Genomic DNA, 23,737 nt, shown 5'->3' on the forward strand with positions numbered 1-23,737 from the left:
TTACAGCAATAAAAAGAATCCTTTTCAGACTTCAATATTAACTTTAAAAAGAAGCAGTGATCGATGACTGAACAGGTGATAGTGAGATGCGGAACCAAAATATAAAAGAAAAATAACAACATGTTCATTGTTTACGGCAGGGGTGGGGAACCTTTTTTCTGCCAAGGGCCATATGGATATTTATAGCATCATTCGTGGGCCAGAAAAAATTATCAACTTAAAAAACAGTGCTCCACCAAGGGAGAACGATTCAGGCTAGCAAAATTAACGCAAATAATTGTCTTTCAATTTGAAGTCATGTGGGGTGAGCCTAATCTGGCACACGCATACACACATGGCCAGCCGCCCTAGGCAAATGCATAGGTCCAGGGCTTTTTTGTAGAAAAAGCCCAACAGGAACTCAGTAGCATATTAGACCACATCCCCTAATATTAGCATATTAGGTCACACACTCATTAGCATATTAGGCCACACCCTCTGGGATAATCAAGTGCAAACTGAACTGTGACAGTACCTTTTCCAGGCCCTGCAGCAATTCTGGCCGGCCAGCCAGGCCCCAGGGAGGCTGCCGCACAGTACATCTGGGCCCTGTGATCCCTGCCTGGCCCTGGGGAGGCTGCTGCACAGGGTGGCTGGGCCCCACAGTCCTCGCTGGCCAGCCAGGCCCCAGAGAGGCTGCCACATGGCTCGGTTCGGCTCAGCAATCCCCGAGGGCCACACCAAGTGACCTCGAGGGCCGCGTACAGCCCTCGGGAGGGAGGTTCCCCATCCCTGGTTTAGGAAACACCACCAGCCAAACCACCATTTTAAGGATAAAAACCATACGCATTATTTTCATTGTAGTTTGGAAGGTGTGATTTACCCTTAAGATACATAAGGATCCTGTTCCAGGAGCAGTTATGGTCTTCAAAGTGCATTCCTGATCTATCCCCTACAGATGTGTCATGCAGGTGTATGTGTGCTTTAGTGGGCAAAGATTACAGAGGATCATAATGCCCTTGTATAAATCGATGAGGGGTGACATGACAGAGGTACGAGATTATGCATGGGATAGAGAAGGTATAAGAAGCCCTTTTCTCCCTTTCTCACAATATGAGAACTCGTGGGCACTCCATGAAATTACTGAGCAGTTGGGTTAGAACAGATAAAAGGAATCACTTTTTCACCCAAAGGGTGATTAACACATGGAATTCACTGCCACAGGAGGTGGCGGCGGCTGCAAGCATAGCCAGCTTCAAGAGGGGATTGGATAACCATATGGAGCAGAGGTCCATCAATGGCTATTAGCCACAGCTTATCGTTGGAACTCTCTGTCTGGGGCAGTGATGTTCTGTATTCTTGTTGCTTGGAGGGGAGGCGGTTCTAGTATGATGCTCTGTATTCTTGTTGCTTGGGAGGGCTTCTAGTGTCCTGACCTCACTGATGGACATCCTGATGGCACCTGTTGTTGGTTTTTTTGGCCACTGTGTGACACAGTGTTAGACAGGTTGGTTCACTGGCCTGATCCAACATGGCTTCTCTTACGTTCTTATGTCTGGGGCAGTGATGCTCTGTATTCTTGGTGCTTGTGAGGAGGGGCAACAGTGGGAGGGCCTATGGAGTTCTGCCCCTACTGATGGACCTCCTGATGGCCTCTGGGTTTTGGCTACTATGTGACACAGAGTGGTGGACCAGAGGGGCCATTGGTCTGATCCAACATGGCTTCTCTTATGTTCTTACCTGAGAGGCTCCCATTACACTGATGAAGTTCCTTACCTCAAAAAGTGGTAGATCATGGGATAAGAACTTAGGCAAGTTGACATCTATAATGGATCTGAGCAGCAAAATTTCTTCATTTTCTGAGGGATATTTCAGCTGCAAAACAAACAAATAAAAGAAGGAATTAAATTCAGATTTATAAATGTGTTCCAGATCACAAAATCAAATGCTAATATTTCACATATTCTCACCATTGCCTTTATACATGCCTGCCTCAAGCCTTCAGGATAATGGAGCATGTTCCAGATGAAGGCTGCTGTGTTCAGGAAGTCTTCGTAACATACAAGTCCAATGTTATGACAGAACTAGCAAAAGTTCGTATTTTAAAAGCAAAGGGAAGTGTTGACCTCTTTTGGCTTTAAACTATTCTGGGGAAAACTCATTCTAGGTAGAAGAAGCAGGGTAAGGTGTTTTCTCTCAGTTGGAAGAGTAATGTCTCTCATTGTCTGGAAGTAACCTGTTTTCCCTTCCTAGCTTTGTTCTCACCAAAGGTGAAGTTAATACGGCTTATGTCCATATAACATCAGAATAGTCCTGCTAGATCAGACCAGTGGTCCATTTAGTACAGCATCCCATCTCACATAGTGGCCCATCAGTTCCTTTGACGGGCCAACAACAGGGCATAAAGGCCAAGGCCTTCCCCTAATAAGAACATAAGAAGAGCCCTGCTGGATCAGACCAGTAGTCCCTCTAGCCCAGCATTTGTCTCACACAGGGGCCAACCAGTTCCTCTGAAGGGTCAACAACAGGGCAGAGAGGCCGAGGCCTTCATCTGAGAAAAACATCAGAAGAGTCCTGCTGGGTCAGACCAGTGATGGTCCATCTACTCCAGCATTTTGTCTCACACAGGGGCCAGCCAGTTCCTCTGGTAGGCCAACAACAGGGCATAGAGGCTAAGGTCTTCCTAAGAACATCAGAAGAGCTCTCCTGGACCAGACCAGTGGTCCATCTAGTCCAGCATCTCGTCTCACACAGTGGCCCATCAATTCCTTTGAAGGGTCAACAAGAGAGCATAAAGGCTGAGGCCTTCCTCTAATAAGAACATCAGAAGAGCACTGCTGGATCAGACCAATGATCCCTCTAGTCCAGCATCTTGCCTCACACAATGGCCAACCAGTTCCTCTGGAGGGCAAACAAATGGAGGAGAGAAGCAGAGGGCTTCCCCCAGAGTTGCCTCCCAGCAATGAGACAATTTCTGCCTCTGAACTTGGGAGATTCCCTTGAGTCACCATGGCTAGTAGTGATAAAGACCTATCCTTCACCAATCTGCCCAATCCACTTTTAAAGCTGTGAGAGGCACAGGCAAGCCAAATAGCCAAAAAGGGTCAATTAGGCAAACCTCCAAATGCGTGCAATTAGAAAAAAAACTTTAAACAAGTTTTAGTTTTTCATTAATTATACATACACCATAAAAATTGCTCTCATGTCCATTTGCAGTTGGCCAATGGATACGATACAGCAAAAAAACACCAAATGTGTTCTGGCAAACTGCCTTCCTCAGTGGTACAATAAAACAACTTCAGACAAATATCAAGGTAATTGCCACATGCAAATATATCCAAATATCTCATACATCAGAAAGTCTCCTATTATTGTAGACTAGTAATAGAGCAGGAAGAGAATTCCTACAGCCTACATTCATGACAAGGTGTTTTGTCAGTTTGGTGTAGTGGTTTGGTGTAGTGGTTAAGCACGCGGACTCTTATCTGGGAGAACTGGGTTTGATTCCCCACTCCTCCACTTGCAGCTGCTGGAATGGCCTTGGGTCAGCCACAGCTCTCTCAGAGTTGTCTTTGAAAAGACAGCTTCTGGGAGAGCTCTCTCAGCCCCACCCACCTCCCAGGGTGTCTGTTGTGGGGGAGGAAGATAAAGGAGATTGTGAGCCGCTCTGAGACTCTGATTCAAAGAGAAAGGCGGGGTATAAATATACGGTCGTCGTCGTTTTGAAGTGCTATCACTAATACACGAGGTGCAGGCGTATAACTCAATAAAAATAATGGGTATTATAATATCTGTGTGAGCATCCAACAGCATTCAAGACCAAACGGAAGTTTCAGCATGCCTGCCACACATGTTCCCACACAAGCGATCCCCTCTGAGGCTGTCTGATGGGTGTGAAATATTTCTCAATGCAACCTGTTTTCTTTTTGAATGCTATTCTGCCTTTTGTATCCATTTAATTTCTTTCCAAGTCAAATGTACGTGGTTGTACGTGGTCACTGCACAATTAACTTGGCTTTTCAAGCCTCTGAAAAGACATAGCCTGCCTACCCACCCATATTTCCCACAACCCTTTATTTTTATTTTTATTTTTGTTTTTAATTTTATTTAGTAGGCTTATATTCCACCCTTTCCCATAACGGGCTCAGGGCAGATTGCAACATAAACTGGACAATAAAAACCTACAATACAAACTTTTTTTCCAGAGCAACTGTACACTCCACCAGATACACGATCAGAGCGCAAGTGAGCATTCTCCTTTATTTTATGGCAATAAAGACAAGCAATCTGGAAATTTGGCCAGCAGCGATCTCTCTATGCTGAGTTAGTTTGAGCTAGCTCAGAACTTTTTAGCCTCCAGCTCACCCATTTTTGTCTTAGCTCAGGAGAAATGGCCCCAGAGCAAACTAATTTATGCAGTAGCTCACCACTTTAATGCCAGCAGCTCACAAAGTAGAATTTTTGCTCACAAGATTCTATTGCTTAGAGGGAGTATTGTTGGTCAGTTTGTTTGACCATAGTAATAATCAGAACTTTTTTTGGTAGCAGGAACTCCTTTGCATATTAGGTCACACACCCCTGATGTAGCCGATCCTCCTGGAGCTTGCAGTAGACCCTGTACTAAGAGCCCTGTAAGCTCCAGGAGGATTAGCTACATCAGAGGTGTGTGGCCTAATAGTAAAGTAAGTAAAGTAAAGTAAAGTAAATTTATTTTTATATCCCACCCTCCCCCGCCAAAGGCAGGCTCAGGGCGGCTCACAGGCATGGGACAACCATGATTTCGATAAAATACAATCAAGACAAAGGCAGATTAAAATACAATTAAGTTACCGTTATAGATTAAATTAAAATAGATAAAACAGCTGTTATAAGTTAAAAGTTAAGGTGCTACAGTTTCACAGTCATGTATAAGATGGCTAGGTGGCTACAAGTCAATTTAGCCGGGTTCTATCTTAAAAGCAAGCTGAAAGAGGATGGTTTTGCAAGCCCTGCGGAACTGATTCAAGTCCCGCAGGGCTCGCACCACCTCTAGGAGTTGATTCCACCATCGGGGGCCATTGCTGAAAAGGCTTGCTCCCTCGTTGTTTTCAGTCTAGCCTCTCTTGGCCCAGGGATTTTTAAAAGGTTTTGAGAACTAGATCTCAGTGCTCTCTGGGGAAATAGGCAAAGGAGTTCCTGCTACCAAACACGCTCTTTTAGCTCTTGGAGGATTGGCTACATCAGAGGGGTGTGGCTTAATATGCAAAGGAGTTCCTGCTACCCAAAAATGCCCTGTGAGCTCTTGGAGGATTGGCTACATCAGAGGGGTGTGGCTTAATATGCAAAGGAGTTCCTGCTACCAAAAAATGTCGTTAGCTCTTGGAGGATTTGCCACATCAGAGGGGTGTGGCTTAACATGCAAAGGAGTTCCTGCTACCAAAAATGCCCCATGAGCTCTTGGAGGATTGGCTACATCAGAGGGGTGTGGCTTAATATGCAAAGGAGTTCCTGCTACCCAAAAATGCCCTGTGAGCTCTTGGAGGACTGGCTACATCAGAGGGGTGTGGCCTAATATGCAAAGGAGCTCCTGCTACCAAACCCCCCCCCCTGGTAATAATAATTATTAATAATTATCATATGGCATTGTGTGTAGAACAGCCAGGAGATCCTAATGTTATCTGGCAGCCAGAAGTTCTCTTTTTTAGTGTTATCCACTGCTAGGTAATTAAAGGTAATAAATAAATAGGTGGCGAGCTAGACTTGTTTTTTTTAAGGCAAGAGACATTTCAGAGGTGGTTTGCCATTGCCTGCCTCTGCATCACGACCCTGCTATTCCTTGGAGGCTGCCCTTCCAAATACTAGCCAAGGCCAAAACTGCTTAGCTTCCAAGATCTGACAGTACTGGGCTCGCCTGGGCTAATCAGGTCAGGGCTTGGAGAGGGTGACCCCGTTCTGGAACTCTTGTCCTTACCAGGAACTGAAGGGGGCAATCCCATTCCTGGTAATGGCAAGAGAAACTGTCACAAGAAGAAAGGGATTTACATAAGGCTGGATCTGAAAGAATTCCATACATAGAAGAAGAAACTTTATAGAAGATACTGGATATATACCCCGCCCTCCACTCTAGAGTCTCAGAGTGGCCTACAATCTCCTTTATCTTCCGCCCCCACAACAGACACCCTGTGAGGTGGGTGGGGCTGAGAGAGCTCTCCCAGAAGCTGCCCTTTCAAGGACAAGCTCTGTGATAACTATGGCTGACCCACGGCCATTCCAGCAGCTGCAAGTGGAGGCGTGGGCTCCTCCCAGCCATCTTGACTTGACATTTGTAGAACTTATTGATTAATGAATATATGAAATACTGCAAGACTCTGGTTTGAACATCTGATGAAGCCATTCAGCATGCGGCCCCGTGATCAACTTATGGAATTGGTGTTTAGCTCTTGCACCACTGACAATCTCTGAAGAATGGCACTACGATTGCCTCATAAAGTGTGGAAACGATTGTGGTGGAATCTGATATATCCTGGACTGATGATTCGAGTTTTCCCGGTTTGCCGGGTTTTTGCCGAGTCAAATTTGATGTCATAGGAATTCACTTGTGCAAACTGATGTTCTCAGCTTTCTGCTAAATGTATTTTTAAGATTTTTTTGAATTAGACACTTCAATAGTTTGAATACGTTGCCACTAATTTACAACCATGAGCCTTCCTGGTTTCAAAGTGGCTGAAAGTAGGACTGTAAAGGCAATTCCTCAGAGAATCAAAATCGGATTAATAAACATACAGGCCGTGTAAACCAATGCCACAGGAACCTCCTAAACATGCAACCGCAAGTCAGTCCCTCTTTGTGAATCGCTATTTAGGTAAACCACAGAGTAAGAGGCAAACTATTATTATTATTATTATTATATTTATTTATTTATTTATATTCCACCCATTCCCACATATGGGCTCAGAGCGGAGTACAACATAAATAATAAAAATCACAATAAAATCACCACAGCATGACAATAAAAACCAACTACAATATTCAGTGCAACAGAATGATCCAGCAGGATAATATAAAAAGATGGTGCAAATCAAAGCAGTAGGATAGTGCCGTAGGGGAGGCCAACCGATCTAATAGATAGATGCCCACCACCTCACCCAAAAACCTGGCAGAAGGGCTCCGTTTTACAGGCCCTACAAAAGGCCAGCAAGCCAGGTAGGGCCCGGATCTCCACAGGGAGCTGATTCCACAGGTCGGGGCCAGGACTGAGAAAGACCTGGCCCTGGTAGAGGCAAGACGGGCATCTCTTGGGCCGGGGACAGTCAGCCTGTCTTTGGAGGTTGAAGGAAGCGACCTCCGGGGCGTATACGGGAAGAGACGGTCCCGCAGGTATGTCGGTCCCAGGCCGCGTAAGGCTTTAAAAGTCAAAACTAACACCTTGAAATGGATCCGGTGCTCTATAGGCAGCCAGTGCAGGCTGCAGAGCACCGGCCGCGTGCTCCCCCGTACAGGTGATGCAGTCAGCAGGCGAGCTGCCACATTCTGTACCCGCTGCAGTTTCCAGATCAGTTGCAAGGACAAGCCAGCGTACAGCGAGTTACACTAATCTAATCTGGAAGTGACCATTGCGTGGATCACTGCAGCCAGGTCTTGGGGGGAAAGATATGGCATTAGCTGCCTGATCTGCTGTAGAGGGAAGAATGCAGACCCAGCAGCCACTGTGATCTGGGCCTCCATAGAAAGTGAGGCATCCAGGATCACTCCCAGACTCTTCACCTGTGGAGTCGGCACTAAAACAGCGCCGTCCAAGGCTGGGAGTTGGGAGCACAAACTAGTTGCTATGGCAGCCAAGGCGGACATGGCCACTGCAACATCAAGTTTAGCTCTAAGTCAGGGGTGGCCAAGGGTAGCTGTCCAGATGTTTTTTGCCTACAACTCCCATCAGCCCCAGCCAGCATGGCCAATGGCTGAGGCTGATGGGAGTTGTAGGCAAAAAACATCTGGAGAGCTACCACTGGCCACCTCTGTGCTAAGTGATTTCTTGCAACAGCACAATACACGTAATGTTACTCAGATGATAATCATATCACTAGCGACATGCACAGCTTTCTACCTTCAGGTTACCCGCTGCAGTGAGCACGGACTTCACGGCCCTCATTCCGTAATCGTAATGGTGCTGGGAAGACAACTGTTCTGAACACAGGCGGTAGGTAGCTACAATTTTTACGGACAGAGGTCGAGCGGTAACGAACCCACAGGAGTACAGGACGATCTCCGCAATCATGGCATAATCGGGGACCATCATAGCCACGGTCCGAAACAGGGCCTATGAAGCAAGCATTGAGAGGCACCGTAGCTTCAGCGTTTTTGGAATACCTTGATAAAAGACTAATTATCAAATATTTTATAGATACAACACCTCAAGAGAAAAAAAATTCATTCAACATTAGCAAATGTTACAATTACTAGTTCAGTAAGACAGAGGTCCCCAACCCCTGGGCTATGGACCGGTACCGGTCTGTGGCCTGTTAGTAACCAGGCCATGAGTTGTATAATTACTTCACTCTATATTACAATGTAAGAAGAAGACAACATTGGATTTATATCCCTCCCGCCACTCTGAATCTCAGAGTCCCAAAGTGGCTTACAATCTCCTTTACCTTCCTCCCCCACAACAGACACCCTGTGAGGTGGGTGGGGCTGGAGAGGGCTCTCACAGCAGCTGCCCTTTCAAGGACAACCTCTGCCAGAGCTATGGCTGACCCAAGGCCATGCTAGCAGGTGCAAGTGGAGGAGTGGGGAATCAAACCCGGTTCTCCCAGATAAGAGTCCGCACACTTCACCACTACACCAAACTAATAGAAATAAAGTGCACAATTGTGTCATTCCAAAACTACTGCACCACCCCCCTCCCCAGTCCGTGGAAAAATTGACTTCCACAAAACCCTAGTGCCAAAAAGGCTGGGGACTGCTGCAGTAAGATGTAAATAGAATCAAGAGATTTGACACAAACGTTGAGCAGAATATCATTGTCGGTATGACACGGCCTGTGGCTACACTGGTAAAAACAGTTCCTCTCAAAACAAGGTATGCAGATATGATTTATATGTTATACAGAGCTCTCCACCTGGGGAAATACACGGGGCAAAATCTTTGGAGAAGAGGTTGGCGAAATGGAAAAGAAGCAAAATGTGCCGTCGAGTCACAACTGACTCATGGCGACCCAATGAAACCCCACCGTTTTCAAGGCAAGAGAACAGCGAACGTTATTTGCCACTGCTGCCCTCTGCATAGCAAGCCTTGCCTTCCTTGGTTGGTCTCCTGTTCAAGTACCGATCGTGGTCAACCCTGCTTAGCTTACAGGAGTGTTGAGCTCATATGTTATGAGGGCCAGAACTGACATCAATGAGATCTCGTGGAGCCGGGCCATGTGTGTACCTATTTAAGATTAGGTAGCAGAGATATAAACTTTATAAAGGACACAGACAAACACAATTAAAGGCTTAAAACATGCTTAAAACATTAGCACTCGGTCTTAAAGGTGTTTTCTTTGTATTTCTCCCACGGGATCCAGGGAACTCTGGCTCTTTCCTTCCTTTCTCAGGAGACCAGGAGGGGGAGGAGCCTCAGCCAACAGAGGGAAGAGAGGCTTGGCTCAGTAGCTCTGCTGTGTGATTGAGAGAGCCTGGCAAAGCAAGCTCTCCCTCCCCCCCTTCCTCCCCAAGGGAGGAGCCTCAGCCAATGGAGAAAATGGAGGCTTTGCTCTGAAGCTCCTGTGCGATTGAGCAAGCCTTGCAAAGCAAGCTGCGACGCAGAAGGAAGCAAGAGAGACAGAGAAGGAAGCAGGTGACAGCCAGTTGCTCGGGGGACTGATAGGAGCCCTCCAGAGGCCTGATTCGGCATGTGTGACACCCCTCTTCTAAGCTCTGACAGGAAATGGCTGGTTTGGGCTATAAGGGCTGCCATAAATAATATTACTTTAGGTATATATCTTATGATTGCCTGTATTTGATGGGTTTCAGGGGTACATCTGGATGAAAAATCTCCTACCTACTCACGTGTGGAACCCACGGAAGTTTGTTCCATTCAGCCAGTCAGCCAGTACTGCCCACGGGTCATGCTGCTCAGGACCAGAAGTCACCAACCCCCCAACACCACCACCACAACAGGTATCTCTCTGCTTCTTCAGTGGCAATCTTGTTTCATTATGTGTTTGCTTTTCTCATGCAGTTTTAACACTACAAAAAAGCACCCCTAGGTTACTAGCTGCAGTACCTTCAGATTGTCTGGGAGTTCTGAGCGCCCCGCATAGCCGGGGTTCATGGTGATGAAGACGGCACAAGTCGGGTTAAGTTTCAGCTCAGTCCCTTCAAATACCAGGATGTCAGACCCCGTATTGATACCTACAGACCAAGAGAAATCGGTTTTATTTTTCAGAGGGTTGAAGATTTGTGGTTTTATTTTTAAAAACAGGATAAGATAGATTCATAGAGGATAAGTCTATCAGTAGCTACTAGTCATAGTAACTGAGGAGAACCTCCACATTAGAGGCACTAAGCCTCTGAATCCCTGTAGCAGGAGGCAAGATAAGGGGTAAGTCCTTGGCCTCGATGCCCTGTTCTTGGTCATCCAGAGGAACTAGTTGGCCGCTGTGTGAAATAGGATGCTGGACTAGATGGCTCTGCTTGTGGACTTCCTGATGGCCCCTGGGTTTTGGCCACTGTGTGACAAAGAGTGTTGGACTAGATATATTAGATAGACTGTATAGAATGGATTGTCGAAGAAAGAAAGTTGTGATCCCGCCAATACCAAAAATTTCTGAGTAGCACCATGAATGTATTTTAATTGTTTAAGTTTAATTGTTTTTAAGTCGTAAACTCAAATTGTGTTTTTTGATTATTAGCCGCCCTGAGCAATGTTCCTTCTAAGCTGCAGAGTCTTGTGAGCAAAAATTCTACTTTGTGAGCTCCTGGCACTGAAGCTGTGAGCGACTGCATCAATTAGTGTGCCCTGGGGCCATTTTTCCTGAGCTGAGACAAAAATCTGTGAGTTGGAGGCTAAAAATCTGTGAGCTAGCTCACACTAACTCAGCATAGAGGGAACACTGGCCCTGAGTCCACTTGCGGAGAGGGCGGGATGGATGGATGGATGGATGGATGGATGGATGGATGGATGGATGGATGGATGGATAATGGAAGATGATAGATAGATAGATAGATAGATAGATAGATAGATAGATAGATAGATAGATAGATAGATAGATAGATAGATAGATAGATAGATAGATAGATAGATAGATAGATAGATAGATAGATAGATAGATAGATAGATAGATAGATGATGGATGATAGATGGATGATAGATAGATAGATAGATGATAGATAGATAGATGATAGATAGATAGATAGATAGATAGATAGATAGATAGATAGATAGATAGATAGATAGATAGATAGATAGATAGATAGATAGATGATGGATGATGGATGATAGATAGATGATAGATAGATGATGATAGATAGATAGATAGATAGATAGATAGATAGATAGATAGATAGATAGATAGATAGATAGATAGATAGATAGATAGGACAGACAGAAGACAGACAGACGGACGGAGGGACGGATTGATGGATGGACAGTTGATAGATAGGTAGATAGATAGATGATAGATAGATAGATAGATAGATAGATAGATAGATAGATAGATAGATAGATAGATAATGATGATGATGATGATGATAGATAGATAGATAGATAGATAGATAGATAGATAGATAGATAGATAGATAGATAGATAGATAGATAGATAGATAGATAGATAGATAGATAGATAGATAGATAGATAGATAGATAGGACAGACAGAAGACAGACAGACAGACGGAGGGACGGATTGATGGATGGACAGTTGATAGATAGGTAGATAGATAGATGATGGATGGATGGACAGATAGATAAATGATAGATGAGATGATAGATAGATGATGACAGACAGACAGATAGATCCAACATGGCTTCTCTTATATTCTGATGACTGTCCATATGAACCAGCAGGGCTCTTATGTTCTAACATAGTGTTGATTTTAAAAACACACAATCTACATTACCTCTCTGAATAGTGAGAATCTGCTGTGCGACAACAGAAAGTACTTCCAGGTCGATTCTGTTAAATTCATCAAAGCAGGCCCAGGCTCCACAGGAAAGCAGGCCCTAGAAAGACACACCAGAAAAAACTCAGAAAGCCCTCACCTCAAAACACCAAATCCAGCACTTCTTGTCAATTTTAAAACAAGGATGGAATCTTCTTTGAAGGCTAATATTATCCATTTATCTAAACTCTATCCATTATTTATTTTAACTACAAAAAGCTGGTTTTTACACCCCATTTTTCTCAAAGCAGCTTATGAGTCTCAAAGCAGCTTATGATCACATTTCTTTCGTCTCCTCACAAAAGGCACCTTGTGAGGTTGGTGGGGCTGAGAGAGTTCGAAGAGAACTGGGACTGGCCCAAAGTCACCCAGCAGGCTTCATGTGGAGGAAGAGTGGGGGATAGTGTAGTTCAGGGGTGGCCAAACTTGCTTAAGAGCCACATAGAATAAGCATCAGTTGTCTGAGAGCCGCAAGACATGAATGTCAGATATTTGAGAGCAAGAAGGAAGGAAGGAAGGAAGGAAGGAAGGAAGGAAGGAAGGAAGGAAGGAAGGAAGGAAGGAAGGAAGGAAGGAAGGAAGGAAGGAAGGAAGGAAGGAAGGAGGGAGGGAGGGAGGGAGGGAGGGAGGGAGGGAGGGCGGAAGGAAGGAAGGAAGGAAGGAAGGAAGGAAGGAAGGAAGGAAGGAAGGAAGGAAGGAAGGAAGGAAGGAAGGAAGGAAGGAAGGAAGGAAAATAAACGCAGGAGAAAGGGAGGAGAGAGAGGTGGGAAGAAAATAACTTTAACTTTAAATGCATTCTCCAAGCCTCCGGCTGGGTTGGCTTGGAGGAGTGATTTAAAGAGACAAATGTCTTCTCCAAGGTGGCTGATGGGGAGGTGGGGGTTTCAAGAGCCACACAATAAGTGTGAAAGAGCCATGCTTGGTGGCTTAACATATTTGTAATCAATAAATCAGTACCAGTAACAAAATTAACGCCCTGGTAAAATATTCCAATCTCCTTAAAAGCTTTCCAGAATGAATGTGTTTTCAAATACGAGAAGGCTTGTAATGATATGGCTTAACATACTTCCTGAAAGAGCTAGACTGATTTCTCACGAGCGTTGCTCCACCCCCAGGCTTCTGTGAGTGATTCCCCACCAGTGGCTGCGTGGGTGCATTTTGACCTGCGGTTCCCTCCAGTTCCCCTCGCGGTTTCCTAATCCTTAAAAGACAGCATCACAAAGCAGCTGGCACTGTGGCTACCATAAAAGTGCTGAAATGCTTTGTGAACTGTACAAAAGATAAGCTCAAGTAAGTAAAAATAAAGGAAATTAAGAAATCTAGAAAAAGTGGAACATTGTATTTGAATACATTATGGCCAAACAGTCACGCCTACCTTAAAGAATTTCCCTAGAGCCAGGTAATCCAGGCCATCTGAACAATTGAACACCACACACTGTTTGGCAACTGCTTTCGCCAAGTCCTTTGTCGTTTCAGTTTTCCCAGTTCCCGCAGGGCCTTCTGGGGCACCCCCAAGATGAAGGTGGAGGGCACCAAACAGAGTTCTGAAAGGAAAGGGTGATGAGTTGGAACACGCCATGGCTTCTTGCAAATAAAGGGACATCTGGCAAAGCAGCGCTGTTCTTCACCTGCCGATCTCCATCTTATATCTTGTGCAGGCACATTAGCCAGCAAGTCCAACACCAATACTTTTACGAACCTTAAGAGCCAATGCTATGTACATTTATTCAAGTAAGTCCCAATGTGTTCAAGACTTACTCCCAGGTACAGCACTGAAACTTTAATCATGGTTTATCATGGGGCAGGCAACCCTGGGCACACATGCCAATAGGACCAAATCAGCTTGGCACTCATGGCCAGATCTCCACTGAAGAAGAAGAAGATGATGATATTGGATTTATATCCCACCCTCCACTCCAAATCTCAGAGTCTCAGAGCGGCTCACAATCTCCTTTACCTTCCTCCCCCACAACAGACACCCTGTGAGGTGGGTGGGGCTGAGAGAGCTCTCACAGCAGCTGCTCTTTCAAGGACAACTCCTACCAGAGCTACGGCTGAACAAAGGCCATTCCAGCAGGTGCAAGTGGAGGAGTGGGGAATCAAACCCGGTTCTCCCAGATAAGAGTCCGTGCACTTCACCAGCACACCAAACCGGCTCTCCACTTAGGCAATTGTGGCATTGGCAGTTTGGCTACTATAAAGGTGCTGAAATGCTTGTGAACCACACAAAATATAAACTCTAGTAAGTAAAAACAAAGGAAGTTAAGAAATCTAGAAAAAATCTCAATGATCTACTCAGGACCATTGTATATGAATACATTATGGCCAAACTGGGAAGGAAGGTGGCATGATATTGCCTGACCTCATCAGTCTTGGAAGCTAAGCCGCGGTTGGTACTTGGAAGGGAGGCTACTGAGGAAGACCCTGCAGAGGAAGAGGAAGAGGAAAAGGAGGGAGGAGGAGGAGGAAGAGAAGGAGAAGAAGAAGAGAAGAAGAAGGAGGAGGAGGAGGAGGAGAAGGAGAAGACAACAACACTGGTTTTCTATCCCACCCTCCACTCGAATCTCAGAGTCTCAGAGCGGCTCACAATCTCCTTTATCTTCCTCCCCCACAACAGACACCTTGTGAGGTGGGTGAGGCTGAGAGAGGTCTCACAGAAGCTGCTCTTTCAAGGACAACTCCTACAAGAGCTATGGCTGACCCAAGGCCATTCCAGCAGCTGCAAGTGGAGGAGTGGAGAATCAAACCTGGTTCTCCCAGAAAAGAGTCCGCACACTTAACCACTACACCAAACTGGCTCCCTACACAAAACTGGAAGACAAAGACAAACCACCTATTGGGATTTTGAGGACATGGGAATGACAAATAAAGTCATTAACTGTTCAGGGAAAAATGAATTTAGGGGGAGGTATTTGTGAGTTTCCTGCATTGTGCAGAGGGTTGGACTAGATGACCCTGGAGGTCCCTTCCAACTCTATGATTCTAATGTTTTTCACCTGCCTTGAAAGCCCCTTGCTGGGGTAGCTATAATTTGGCTGAAACTTGACGCCACTTATATACAGACAGCCACGTCGGGATAAAAATAGACAGGAAGATATTGGATTTATATCCCGCCCTCCACTCCGAAGAGTCTCAGAGCGGCTCACAATCTCCTTTACCTTCCTCCCCCACAACAAACACCCTGTGAGGTGGGTGGGGCTGGAGAGGGCTCTCACAGCAGCTGCCCTTTCAAGGACAACTTCTGCCAGAGCTATGGCTGACCCAAGGCCATTCCAGCAGGTGCAAGTGGAGGAGTGGAGAATCAAACCCGGTTCTCCCAGATAAGAGTCCGCACACTTAACCACTACACCAAACTGGCACACTTAACCACTACACCAAACAGGCAGACACGAACAAGTGTCCCCCCAAATATATTGGGATTTTGAGGTCATGGGAATGACAAATAAAGTCATTAACTGTTCAGGGAAAAGTCTGTGTTAATTTAAATTGTAATACGCCTATTCTAAGGAAGACATGCAAACATTGTAGCGATACCAAAGAGAAAACAAAGAGGAAGTTGTTGAATCCCATTTTCTATTACGGCAGCCCCCAGACTGATGATGCAGTCGCATTACCCCTAACAGAGGGACTTTTTTGTAATACAACATTCTCAGCAACTTTACCTGTAGCACCGATCGGTAAGTGGCGTAATGACCAGCCGGGGGGTATTGCCGAGATACTCGTATCCGTATCTTAAACCAGCGTTGATCATTTTTGTCTCCAGATGTTGTTCCTGTGGGAAAAAAACACAAAATGTGCAGTACAGGAAACAGAAGAAATAAGCAGCCTGGCAGTTGAGCAGTTGGAAAAAAACAGCCTACTTCTGCACTTCAGATTTACTCCAGCATTCTAACAATGAAATCCACCTCCTGCCTCACTGCCCCTTCCCACCACAGCCACTTTCCCACTCACACCAGCCTCACAGTGTTCCCATTTCGTCTTATATCATTGTTTTAAAAAGTAACAACACAGCACAGGCGGAAATGAGAGCCAGTTTGGTGTAGTGGTTAAGCGCATGGACTCTTATCTGGGAGAACCAGGTTTGATTCCCCACTCCTCCACTTGCACCTGCTGGAATGGCCTTGGGTCAGCCATAGCTCTCGCAGGAGTTGTCCTTGAAAGAGCCAGTTTGGTGCAGTGGTTCAGTGCGTGGACTCTTATCTGGGAGAACCGGATTTGATTCCCCACTCCTCCACTTGCAGCTGCTGGAATGGCCTTGGGTCAGCCAGAGCTCTTGCAGGAGTTGTCCTTGAAAGAGCCAGTTTGGTGTAGTGGTTAAGTGCGCAGACTCTTATCTGGGAGAACCAGGTATGACTCCCCACTCCTCCACTTGCAGCTGGCGGAATGGCCTTTGGTCAGCCATAGAGAGCCAGTCTGGTGTAGTGGTTAAGTGCACAGACTCTTATCTGGGAGAACAAGGTATGACTCCCCACTCCTCCACTTGCAGCTGGCTGGAATGGCTTTATTTATTTATTTATTTTATATCCCGCCCTCCCTACCGAAGGCAGGCTCAGGGCGGTTCACAAATTAAAGGTCACACAGTGACAATAGTGTGACCAAATAAAATAAAACAACAATAAAAATATAAACATAAAAACAATTTCTAAAACATGGTTTCAGAAAGCGATCAGGTTCTAATGGTGGTTAGCCATTCTAAGAGGTCCTAGGATCACCCTAGTGTGATGTGGTAGACCGTTGGTGATATTTTTATGGGCCGATCCCGTTGCTTTGGGTCAGCCACAGCTCTCACAGGAGTTGTCCTTGAAAGGGCAGCTGCTGGGAGAGCTCTCTCAGCCCCACCCACCTCACAGGGTGTCTGTTGTGGGGGGAGAAGATCTAGAAGATTGTAAGCCACTCTGAGTCTCTGATTCAGAGAGAAAGGCGGGGTATAAATCTGCAGTCTTCTTCTTAGCTGTTTAAGCCCCAGAACAAGTAGAGTCCATGATTATAAACCACCACAGCGGTTCTGTACTTCAGGATCCTCCATAAGGTGCCCTTCCTTATGACAGTCCACAGGGCTTTTTTTTTTTGTAGCAGGAGCTCCTCTGCATATTAGGCCATGCCCCCCTGATGTAGCCAATCCTCCTGGAGCTAGCAGCAGGCCCTGAACTAAGAGCCCTCTAAGCTCTTGGAGGACTGGCTGCTTCAGGGGGGCATGGCCTAATAGGCAGAGGCGCTCCTGCTAGAATTCTATCTCTGGGCCCTGAACTAAGAGCCCTCTAGGTTCTTGGAAGACTGGCTGCATCAGGGGGGCATGGCCTAATAGGCAGAGGCGCTCCTGCTAGAATTCTATCTCTGGGCCCTGAACTAAGAGCCCTCTAAGCTCTTGGAGGACTGGCTGCATCAGGGGGGCGTGGCCTAATAGGCAGAGGCGCTCCTGCTAGAATTCTATCTCTGGGCCCTGAACTAAGAGCCCTCTAAGCTCTTGGAGGACTGGCTGCATCAGGGGGGCGTGGCCTAATAGGCAGAGGCCCTCCTGCTAGAATTCTATCTCTGGGCCCTGAACTAAAAGCCCTCTAGGTTCTTGGAGGACTGGCTGCATCAGGGGGGCGTGGCCTAATAGGCAGAGGCGCTCCTGCTAGAATTCTATCTCTGGGCCCTGAACTAAGAGCCCTCTAAGCTCTTGGAGGACTGGCTGCATCAGGGGGGCGTGGCCTAATAGGCAGAGGCGCTCCTGCTAGAATTCTATCTCTGGGCCCTGAACTAAAAGCCCTCTAGGTTCTTGGAGGACTGGCTGCATCAGGGGGGCGTGGCCTAATAGGCAGAGGCGCTCCTGCTAGAATTCTATCTCTGGGCCCTGAACTAAGAGCCCTCTAAGCTCTTGGAGGACTGGCTGCATCAGGGGGGCGTGGCCTAATAGGCAGAGGCGCTCCTGCTAGAATTCTATCTCTGGGCCCTGAACTAAGAGCCCTCTAAGCTCTTGGAGGACTGGCTGCATCAGGGGGGCGTGGCCTAATAGGCAGAGGCCCTCCTGCTAGAATTCTATCTCTGGGCCCTGAACTAAAAGCCCTCTAGGTTCTTGGAGGACTGGCTGCATCAGGGGGGCGTGGCCTAATAGGCAGAGGCCCTCCTGCTAGAATTCTATCTCTGGGCCCTGAACTAAAAGCCCTCTAGGTTCTTGGAGGACTGGCTGCATCAGGGGGGCGTGGCCTAATAGGCAGAGGCGCTCCTGCTAGAATTCTATCTCTGGGCCCTGAACTAAAAGCCCTCTAGGTTCTTGGTGGACTGGCTGCATCAGGGGGGCGTGGCCTAATAGGCAGAGGAGCTCCTGCTAGAATTCTATCTCTGGGCCCTGAACTAAGAGCCCTCTAAGTTCTTGGAGGACTGGCTGCATCAGGGGGTCGTGGCCTAATAGGCAGAGGAGCTCCTGCTACAAAAAGAGCCCTGTCCATACACCGACCGGAAGACTATGGGCCTTTCCCATGATGGGGAGGGGCTGCGTCACAGCAGTAGAGCATCTGCTCATCATGCAGAATGCCCCGGGTTCAATCCCTGCCCTCTCCAGTTGAAAGGTCCAGGTAGCGGGCCATGGGTGTCGAACTCACTCATTATGAGGGCTGAATCTACATAAATGAGACCTTGTCAGGCCGGGCCATGTGTGTCACAAAATGCAATGCTGGGTAACAGAGAGATAAACTTTATAAAGCACAGAGACAAACACAATTAAAGTGTTTTTTTAAACACTTAAAACAGGATTAATACATCAGCAGGTTGTTGGTCTTAATGGTGCTTTCTTTGTACACATCCCTTGCGATTCAGGGAACTGGGCAAAGGAAGCTCTGGCTCTTTCCTTCCTTCCCCAGGGGACCAATAGAAGGACAAGAGGCTTGGCTTGGTAGCTCTGCTGTACGATTGAGAGAGCCTGGCAAAGCAAGCTATCCCTCCCCCCCACTTCCTCCCCAAGGGAGGAGCCTCAGTCAATGGAGAAAATAGAGGCTTTGCTCTGTAGCTCCTGTGCGATTAAGCAAGCCTGGCAAAGCAAGCTGGGATGCAGAAGGAAGCAAGAGAGACAGAGAAGGAAGCAGATGACAGTCTGCGAGATCTGAGCAAGGCTATTAACAACAGGACGTTTTAGAATTCATTCATTCACAGGGCTTTTTCTTTTTTTTGTAGTAGGAATTCCTTTTCATAAGAGGCCACACACTCCTGATGTAGCCAACCCTCCTGGAGCTTACAGGGCTCTTAGTAAGTTGGAGGCGACCTTGAGAGCACTTAACACACACTAAGAAAGCTGAGTGTGCGTAATAATAAACTTCACACACACATTTCTAAAAAGTACTTAACGTTATCCTTTAACATCAAACAACATCAAAAGGCATGCATAGGCACATTTTTTCCCTCCAGCACAAAACAACCAACCAACGTGCCATCATCATGCCTGCATTGCGTGCTAAACCAAATCATCATCAAATAATAAGCAGATCAACCTACAACTTAAGAAAATATTTTGACGTCTCAAGCGAAAAAGAATGCGGTGATTTCTATAGACTTCCCAACAAGGTAGGCATTCAGAGTCATTTGCCTAATTGCCGCTGCAAATAGAGCGTATTGTGGGGATGAAAGAGGCGCTTTCGATACACGTCCTGCCTAGTGTTGCCCAGCTCACACTGCGGATGCCGACAAATGTTGACTAAAGGCCTCCCAGCAGAAAACAGGGTTGCACTTTGTCGTGCTCTCCAGTGGCTAAGGATGGAGCCTCAGACCACCTGAGAGGGGTGGTTAGCAACGCCATCTCTCCTCTTCTCAGACTGGAGGTCAGACCGGGCTGTCTCTCTGGCCATCTGACCGTGTGCTGCTCCCATGTGACTTTCAGTTTGGTGTAGTGGTTAAGTGCAAGGACACTTATCTGGGAGAACTAGGTTTGATTCCCCACTCCTCCACTTGCAGCCGCTGGAATGGCCTTGGGTCAGCCATAGTTCTCGCAGGAGTTGCCCTTGAAAGAGCCAGTCTGGCGTAGTGGTTAAGTGCTTGGACTCTTATCTGGGAGAACTGGGTTTGATTCCCCACTCCTCCACTTGCAACCGCTGGAATGGCCTTGGGTCAGCCATAGCTCTCGCAGGAGTTGTCCTTGAAAGGGCAGCTTCTGGGAGAGCTCTCTCAGCCCCACCTGCCTTGCAAGGTGTCTGTGGTGGGGGAGGAAGGGAAAGGAGATTGTGAACCGCTCTGAGACTCTGATTCAGGGAGAAGGGCGGGGTATAAATCTGCAGTCTTCTTCCTCCTCGGCTCCTCTCCTGCCTTTTTATTCCCCTCTTCCCCTTTGCGCCCTCACCCAACTCAATCCTTCCAATGATCAAGGCTCCCAGCTTCAGCTGCGGGCAGCAGGTTACAACAGGTGCAGCTTGCCAGGGTGCGAGGGAGGCGGACGTTGGACAACTTCCCACAGGGTCCTGCCTCCTTGCTTTGCTGGGAATCTTCCCTGGGGGATGGCTTGGTCACCCGGTCCTGGGCAGGGTTTGGGGAGCCGCCAGCTGACATGATCGGGTCCTCAGGCTCCCGCCAGTCGGACCAAGGCTTGTCGGGTTCCCCTTCTTCCCAAGCCTTGATTCCAGTCAGGAGTGGTACTCTGGAGGCAGACCCAAGTAGAGAAAGGGAGCTTGAGGGCCTGGGGATGCTGTCCAAGTCCAGATCCAGGGTGTCAGGGTCCAGAAACACTTACCTGTAACCAGGGCTGGAATTCTAGCAGGAGCTCCTTTGCATATTAGGCCACACACCCCGATGTAGCCAATCCTCCTGGAGCTTACAGTAGGCCCTGTAATAAGAGCCCTGTAAGCTCTTGGAGGACTGGCTACATCAGGGGTGTGTGGCCTAATATGCAAAGGAGCTCCTGCTAGAATTCCAGCGCTGATGTAGCCAATCCTCCAAGAGCTTACAAAAAAGAGCCTCGTAAGCTCTTGGAGGACTGGCTACATCAGGGGTGTGTGGCCTAATATGCAAAGGAGCTCCTGCTAGAATTCCAGTGCTGATGTAGCCAATCCTCTAAGAGCTTACAAAAAAGAGCCTAGTAAGCTCTTGAAGGACTGGCTACATCAGGGGTGTGTGGCCTAATATGCAAAGGAGCTCCTGCTAGAATTCCAGTGCTGATGTAGCCAATCCTCCAAGAGCTTACAAAAAAGAGCCTAGTAAGCTCTTGTAGGATTGGCTACATCAGAGGGGTGTGGCCTAATATGCAAAGGAGCTCCTGCTAGAATTCCAGCGCTGATGTAGCCAATCCTCCAAGAGCTTACAAAAAAGAGCCTAGTAAGCTCTTGGAGGACTGGCTACATCAGGGGTGTGTGGCCTAATATGCAAAGGAGCTCCTGCTAGAATCCCACTCCTGCTTGTAATCATTCTTCATTGAGTGGCATTCCATGCAGACACACGTGGGACCACACGATTGCAGGCCAGATGCAGAGAAGAGCTTCCAATCTTTTCTAAAGAAATTTCGAGGTTCTGGATTGCTCCCCCTCCCCCTCTGCCTGAAGACATTCCTTTTACCGCCCAAAGGGCCACATGACAAAGGCGGGGGGCGACCACTCCCCTCTCGGTTCCATTCACCGCCAAGGTGACACCAGCTGGTGAGGCGCCAACGATGAAAAATTTACAATTACTGAAAGCAGACTTCTCCAGCAGAACGTGGGAGACTCAGCCAAGGCCTCTGACAGAACAAGTTTTATCTGCGAGCCTCTTGCCATCTCAGCAAGTGCGAAGGGAAGAGTTTGGGAAGAAAAACTCATTCTGATAACAAATGGTCTACATGTCAAGCACCTTGCACAGAACGACGGACAAGATACCTTTGGCTATCGGCAAAATTTTTTTTTAAATTCGCATTAGTGTCATGTCTTTTCTCCTGTGTCAGCGAGCGAAACCAAATGGGAAAGCGGCAAATGGAAATTTCCTAATACGATTCGAGGGCAGGCCTCAGATTCAGCAGGAGCTCACAGGAGCACAGCTCCCGAACCTTTCTGATGTCCCCCCACCTACTTTATCCACTGAATAGCAGGTGCAGCTGCATAACAATCCCTGGATTAGGAGAGCGGGCAACCAGCCAGCCACCAGGGGCTTTGCCAAGCCCCCCAGCAGCCCTCATTAACCCATGGAGAAGCCCATGCCACCCTTTCTCCTCTTCTTATGTGATTTTGGGTGGCGGATGGCTTGCTGGCCTTTTGACTAGAGGGGGGGCAGCCAAGGAGAGCCCCAGGTAAGCGAGGCCTGCTTGGGCTGGCTGGATCTCTAGCCAGCCCAAGCAGACCTCGCTCACCTGGGGCTCTCCTTTCTTGCATCGGGTAGCTTTTGACAGGGGGTGGTATATGCTAATGAGCTCCACCCCCTATTTTCCTACAAAATGACCCCTGTTCGAGGGCATCGCTTACCTGCCAGTAGTACCTCAGCTGGCTTAACCATTCAAAGTCGTTTTCGTCGCTGACGCACTTGCCGACGAGGGATGCGAGAACGTCCCTAGCGTGGACGTCCAGGACGACAAGTGCCCCGAGAGTCACTCGGTTCTGCTTGGACAGTTTTCCTCGCACTAAGGTGACAATGCCATCGATCTGGTCATTGCACTGGTCCAGGTAATTCTCAAGCGCCTGGGAGAGGAAAGACACAGGCAGGGGAAGGGAACAGGTTTAACTGGTGCCACATCAATGCAAACATGCAGCGCTCTGACCGTTGCTGTTTCCAGGACTGCACATCCTTGGCAGATTTCTCATCAGAGCTGATTATTGTTTTCACTGTATTCGATTTATTTATTTAGAGCATTTCTATGCCCACCCAGTAGAACATTTTGTGTCACGGTGGCCAAAACCCAGGTACCATCAGGAAGCCCAGCAATGGTGCCAGAATTCCAGAAACCTTCCCGCTCTCGCCCCCGCAAGCACCAAGAAGACAGAGCAACGCTGCCCCAGACATAAGAACAGAAGAGAAGCCATGTTGGATCAGGCCAATAGCCCATGCAGTCTAACACTGTGCATCACACAGTGGCCAAAACTCAGGGGCCATCAGGAAGTCCACCAGTGGGGCCAGAACTTGAGAAGCCCACCCATTGTTGCCTCCCAAGCACCAAAAATACAGAACATCACTGTCCCATTCACAGTAGAGTTGCCAAGTCCAATTCAAGAAATATCTGAGGACTTTGGGGGTGGAGCCAGGATACATAAGAACATAAGAGAAGCCATGTTGGATCAGGCCAATGGCCCATCCAGTCCAACACTCTGTGTCACACAGTGGCCAATATATGTGTGTGTACATACATACACACACACATATACACACATTTCACCGACCTTGGAAGAATGGAAGGCTGAGTCAACCTCGAGCCGGCTACCTGAAAACCCAGCTTCCACCGGGGATTGAACTCAGGTCGTGAGCAGATCTTAGGACTGCAGTACTGCAGCTTTAACACTCTGCACCACGGGGCTCTTCCTGCCTTTTGAAGGAGACAGGAATTGTTGGTAGCTCCAAATGGCTGATAACACATGGAATTCACTGCCACAGGAGGTGGCAGCAGCTGCAAGCATAGCCAGCTTCAAGAGAGGACTGGATAAACATATGGAGCAGAGGTCCATCAGCAGCTATGCACAGAGCATTTGCCAGCAGACTCTAGAAGGCTTTTGCATTTAGTTATAGA

At 47.4% G+C, this 23,737-nt stretch overlaps 1 protein-coding gene across 1 annotated transcript in view; it reads right to left on the bottom strand.

The window, feature by feature from the left end:
* Positions 1-23,737, bottom strand: part of DNAH7 (dynein axonemal heavy chain 7) — a 241,075-nt gene that overhangs the window by 135,565 nt on the left and 81,773 nt on the right. Inside the window, exons 18-24 of the mRNA XM_060257065.1 lie at positions 22,485-22,697; positions 15,759-15,868; positions 13,472-13,640; positions 12,055-12,157; positions 10,222-10,349; positions 8,060-8,272; positions 1,756-1,854 (exon numbers count right to left, since the gene is read on the bottom strand). Coding sequence (XP_060113048.1) covers positions 1,756-1,854; positions 8,060-8,272; positions 10,222-10,349; positions 12,055-12,157; positions 13,472-13,640; positions 15,759-15,868; positions 22,485-22,697 — 1,035 coding nt within the window. The remainder of the gene's footprint in view (positions 1-1,755; positions 1,855-8,059; positions 8,273-10,221; positions 10,350-12,054; positions 12,158-13,471; positions 13,641-15,758; positions 15,869-22,484; positions 22,698-23,737) is intronic.

Source organism: Heteronotia binoei, chromosome 16 (assembly GCF_032191835.1).
Source record: "Heteronotia binoei isolate CCM8104 ecotype False Entrance Well chromosome 16, APGP_CSIRO_Hbin_v1, whole genome shotgun sequence".
Taxonomy (NCBI): Eukaryota; Metazoa; Chordata; class Lepidosauria; order Squamata; family Gekkonidae; genus Heteronotia; species Heteronotia binoei.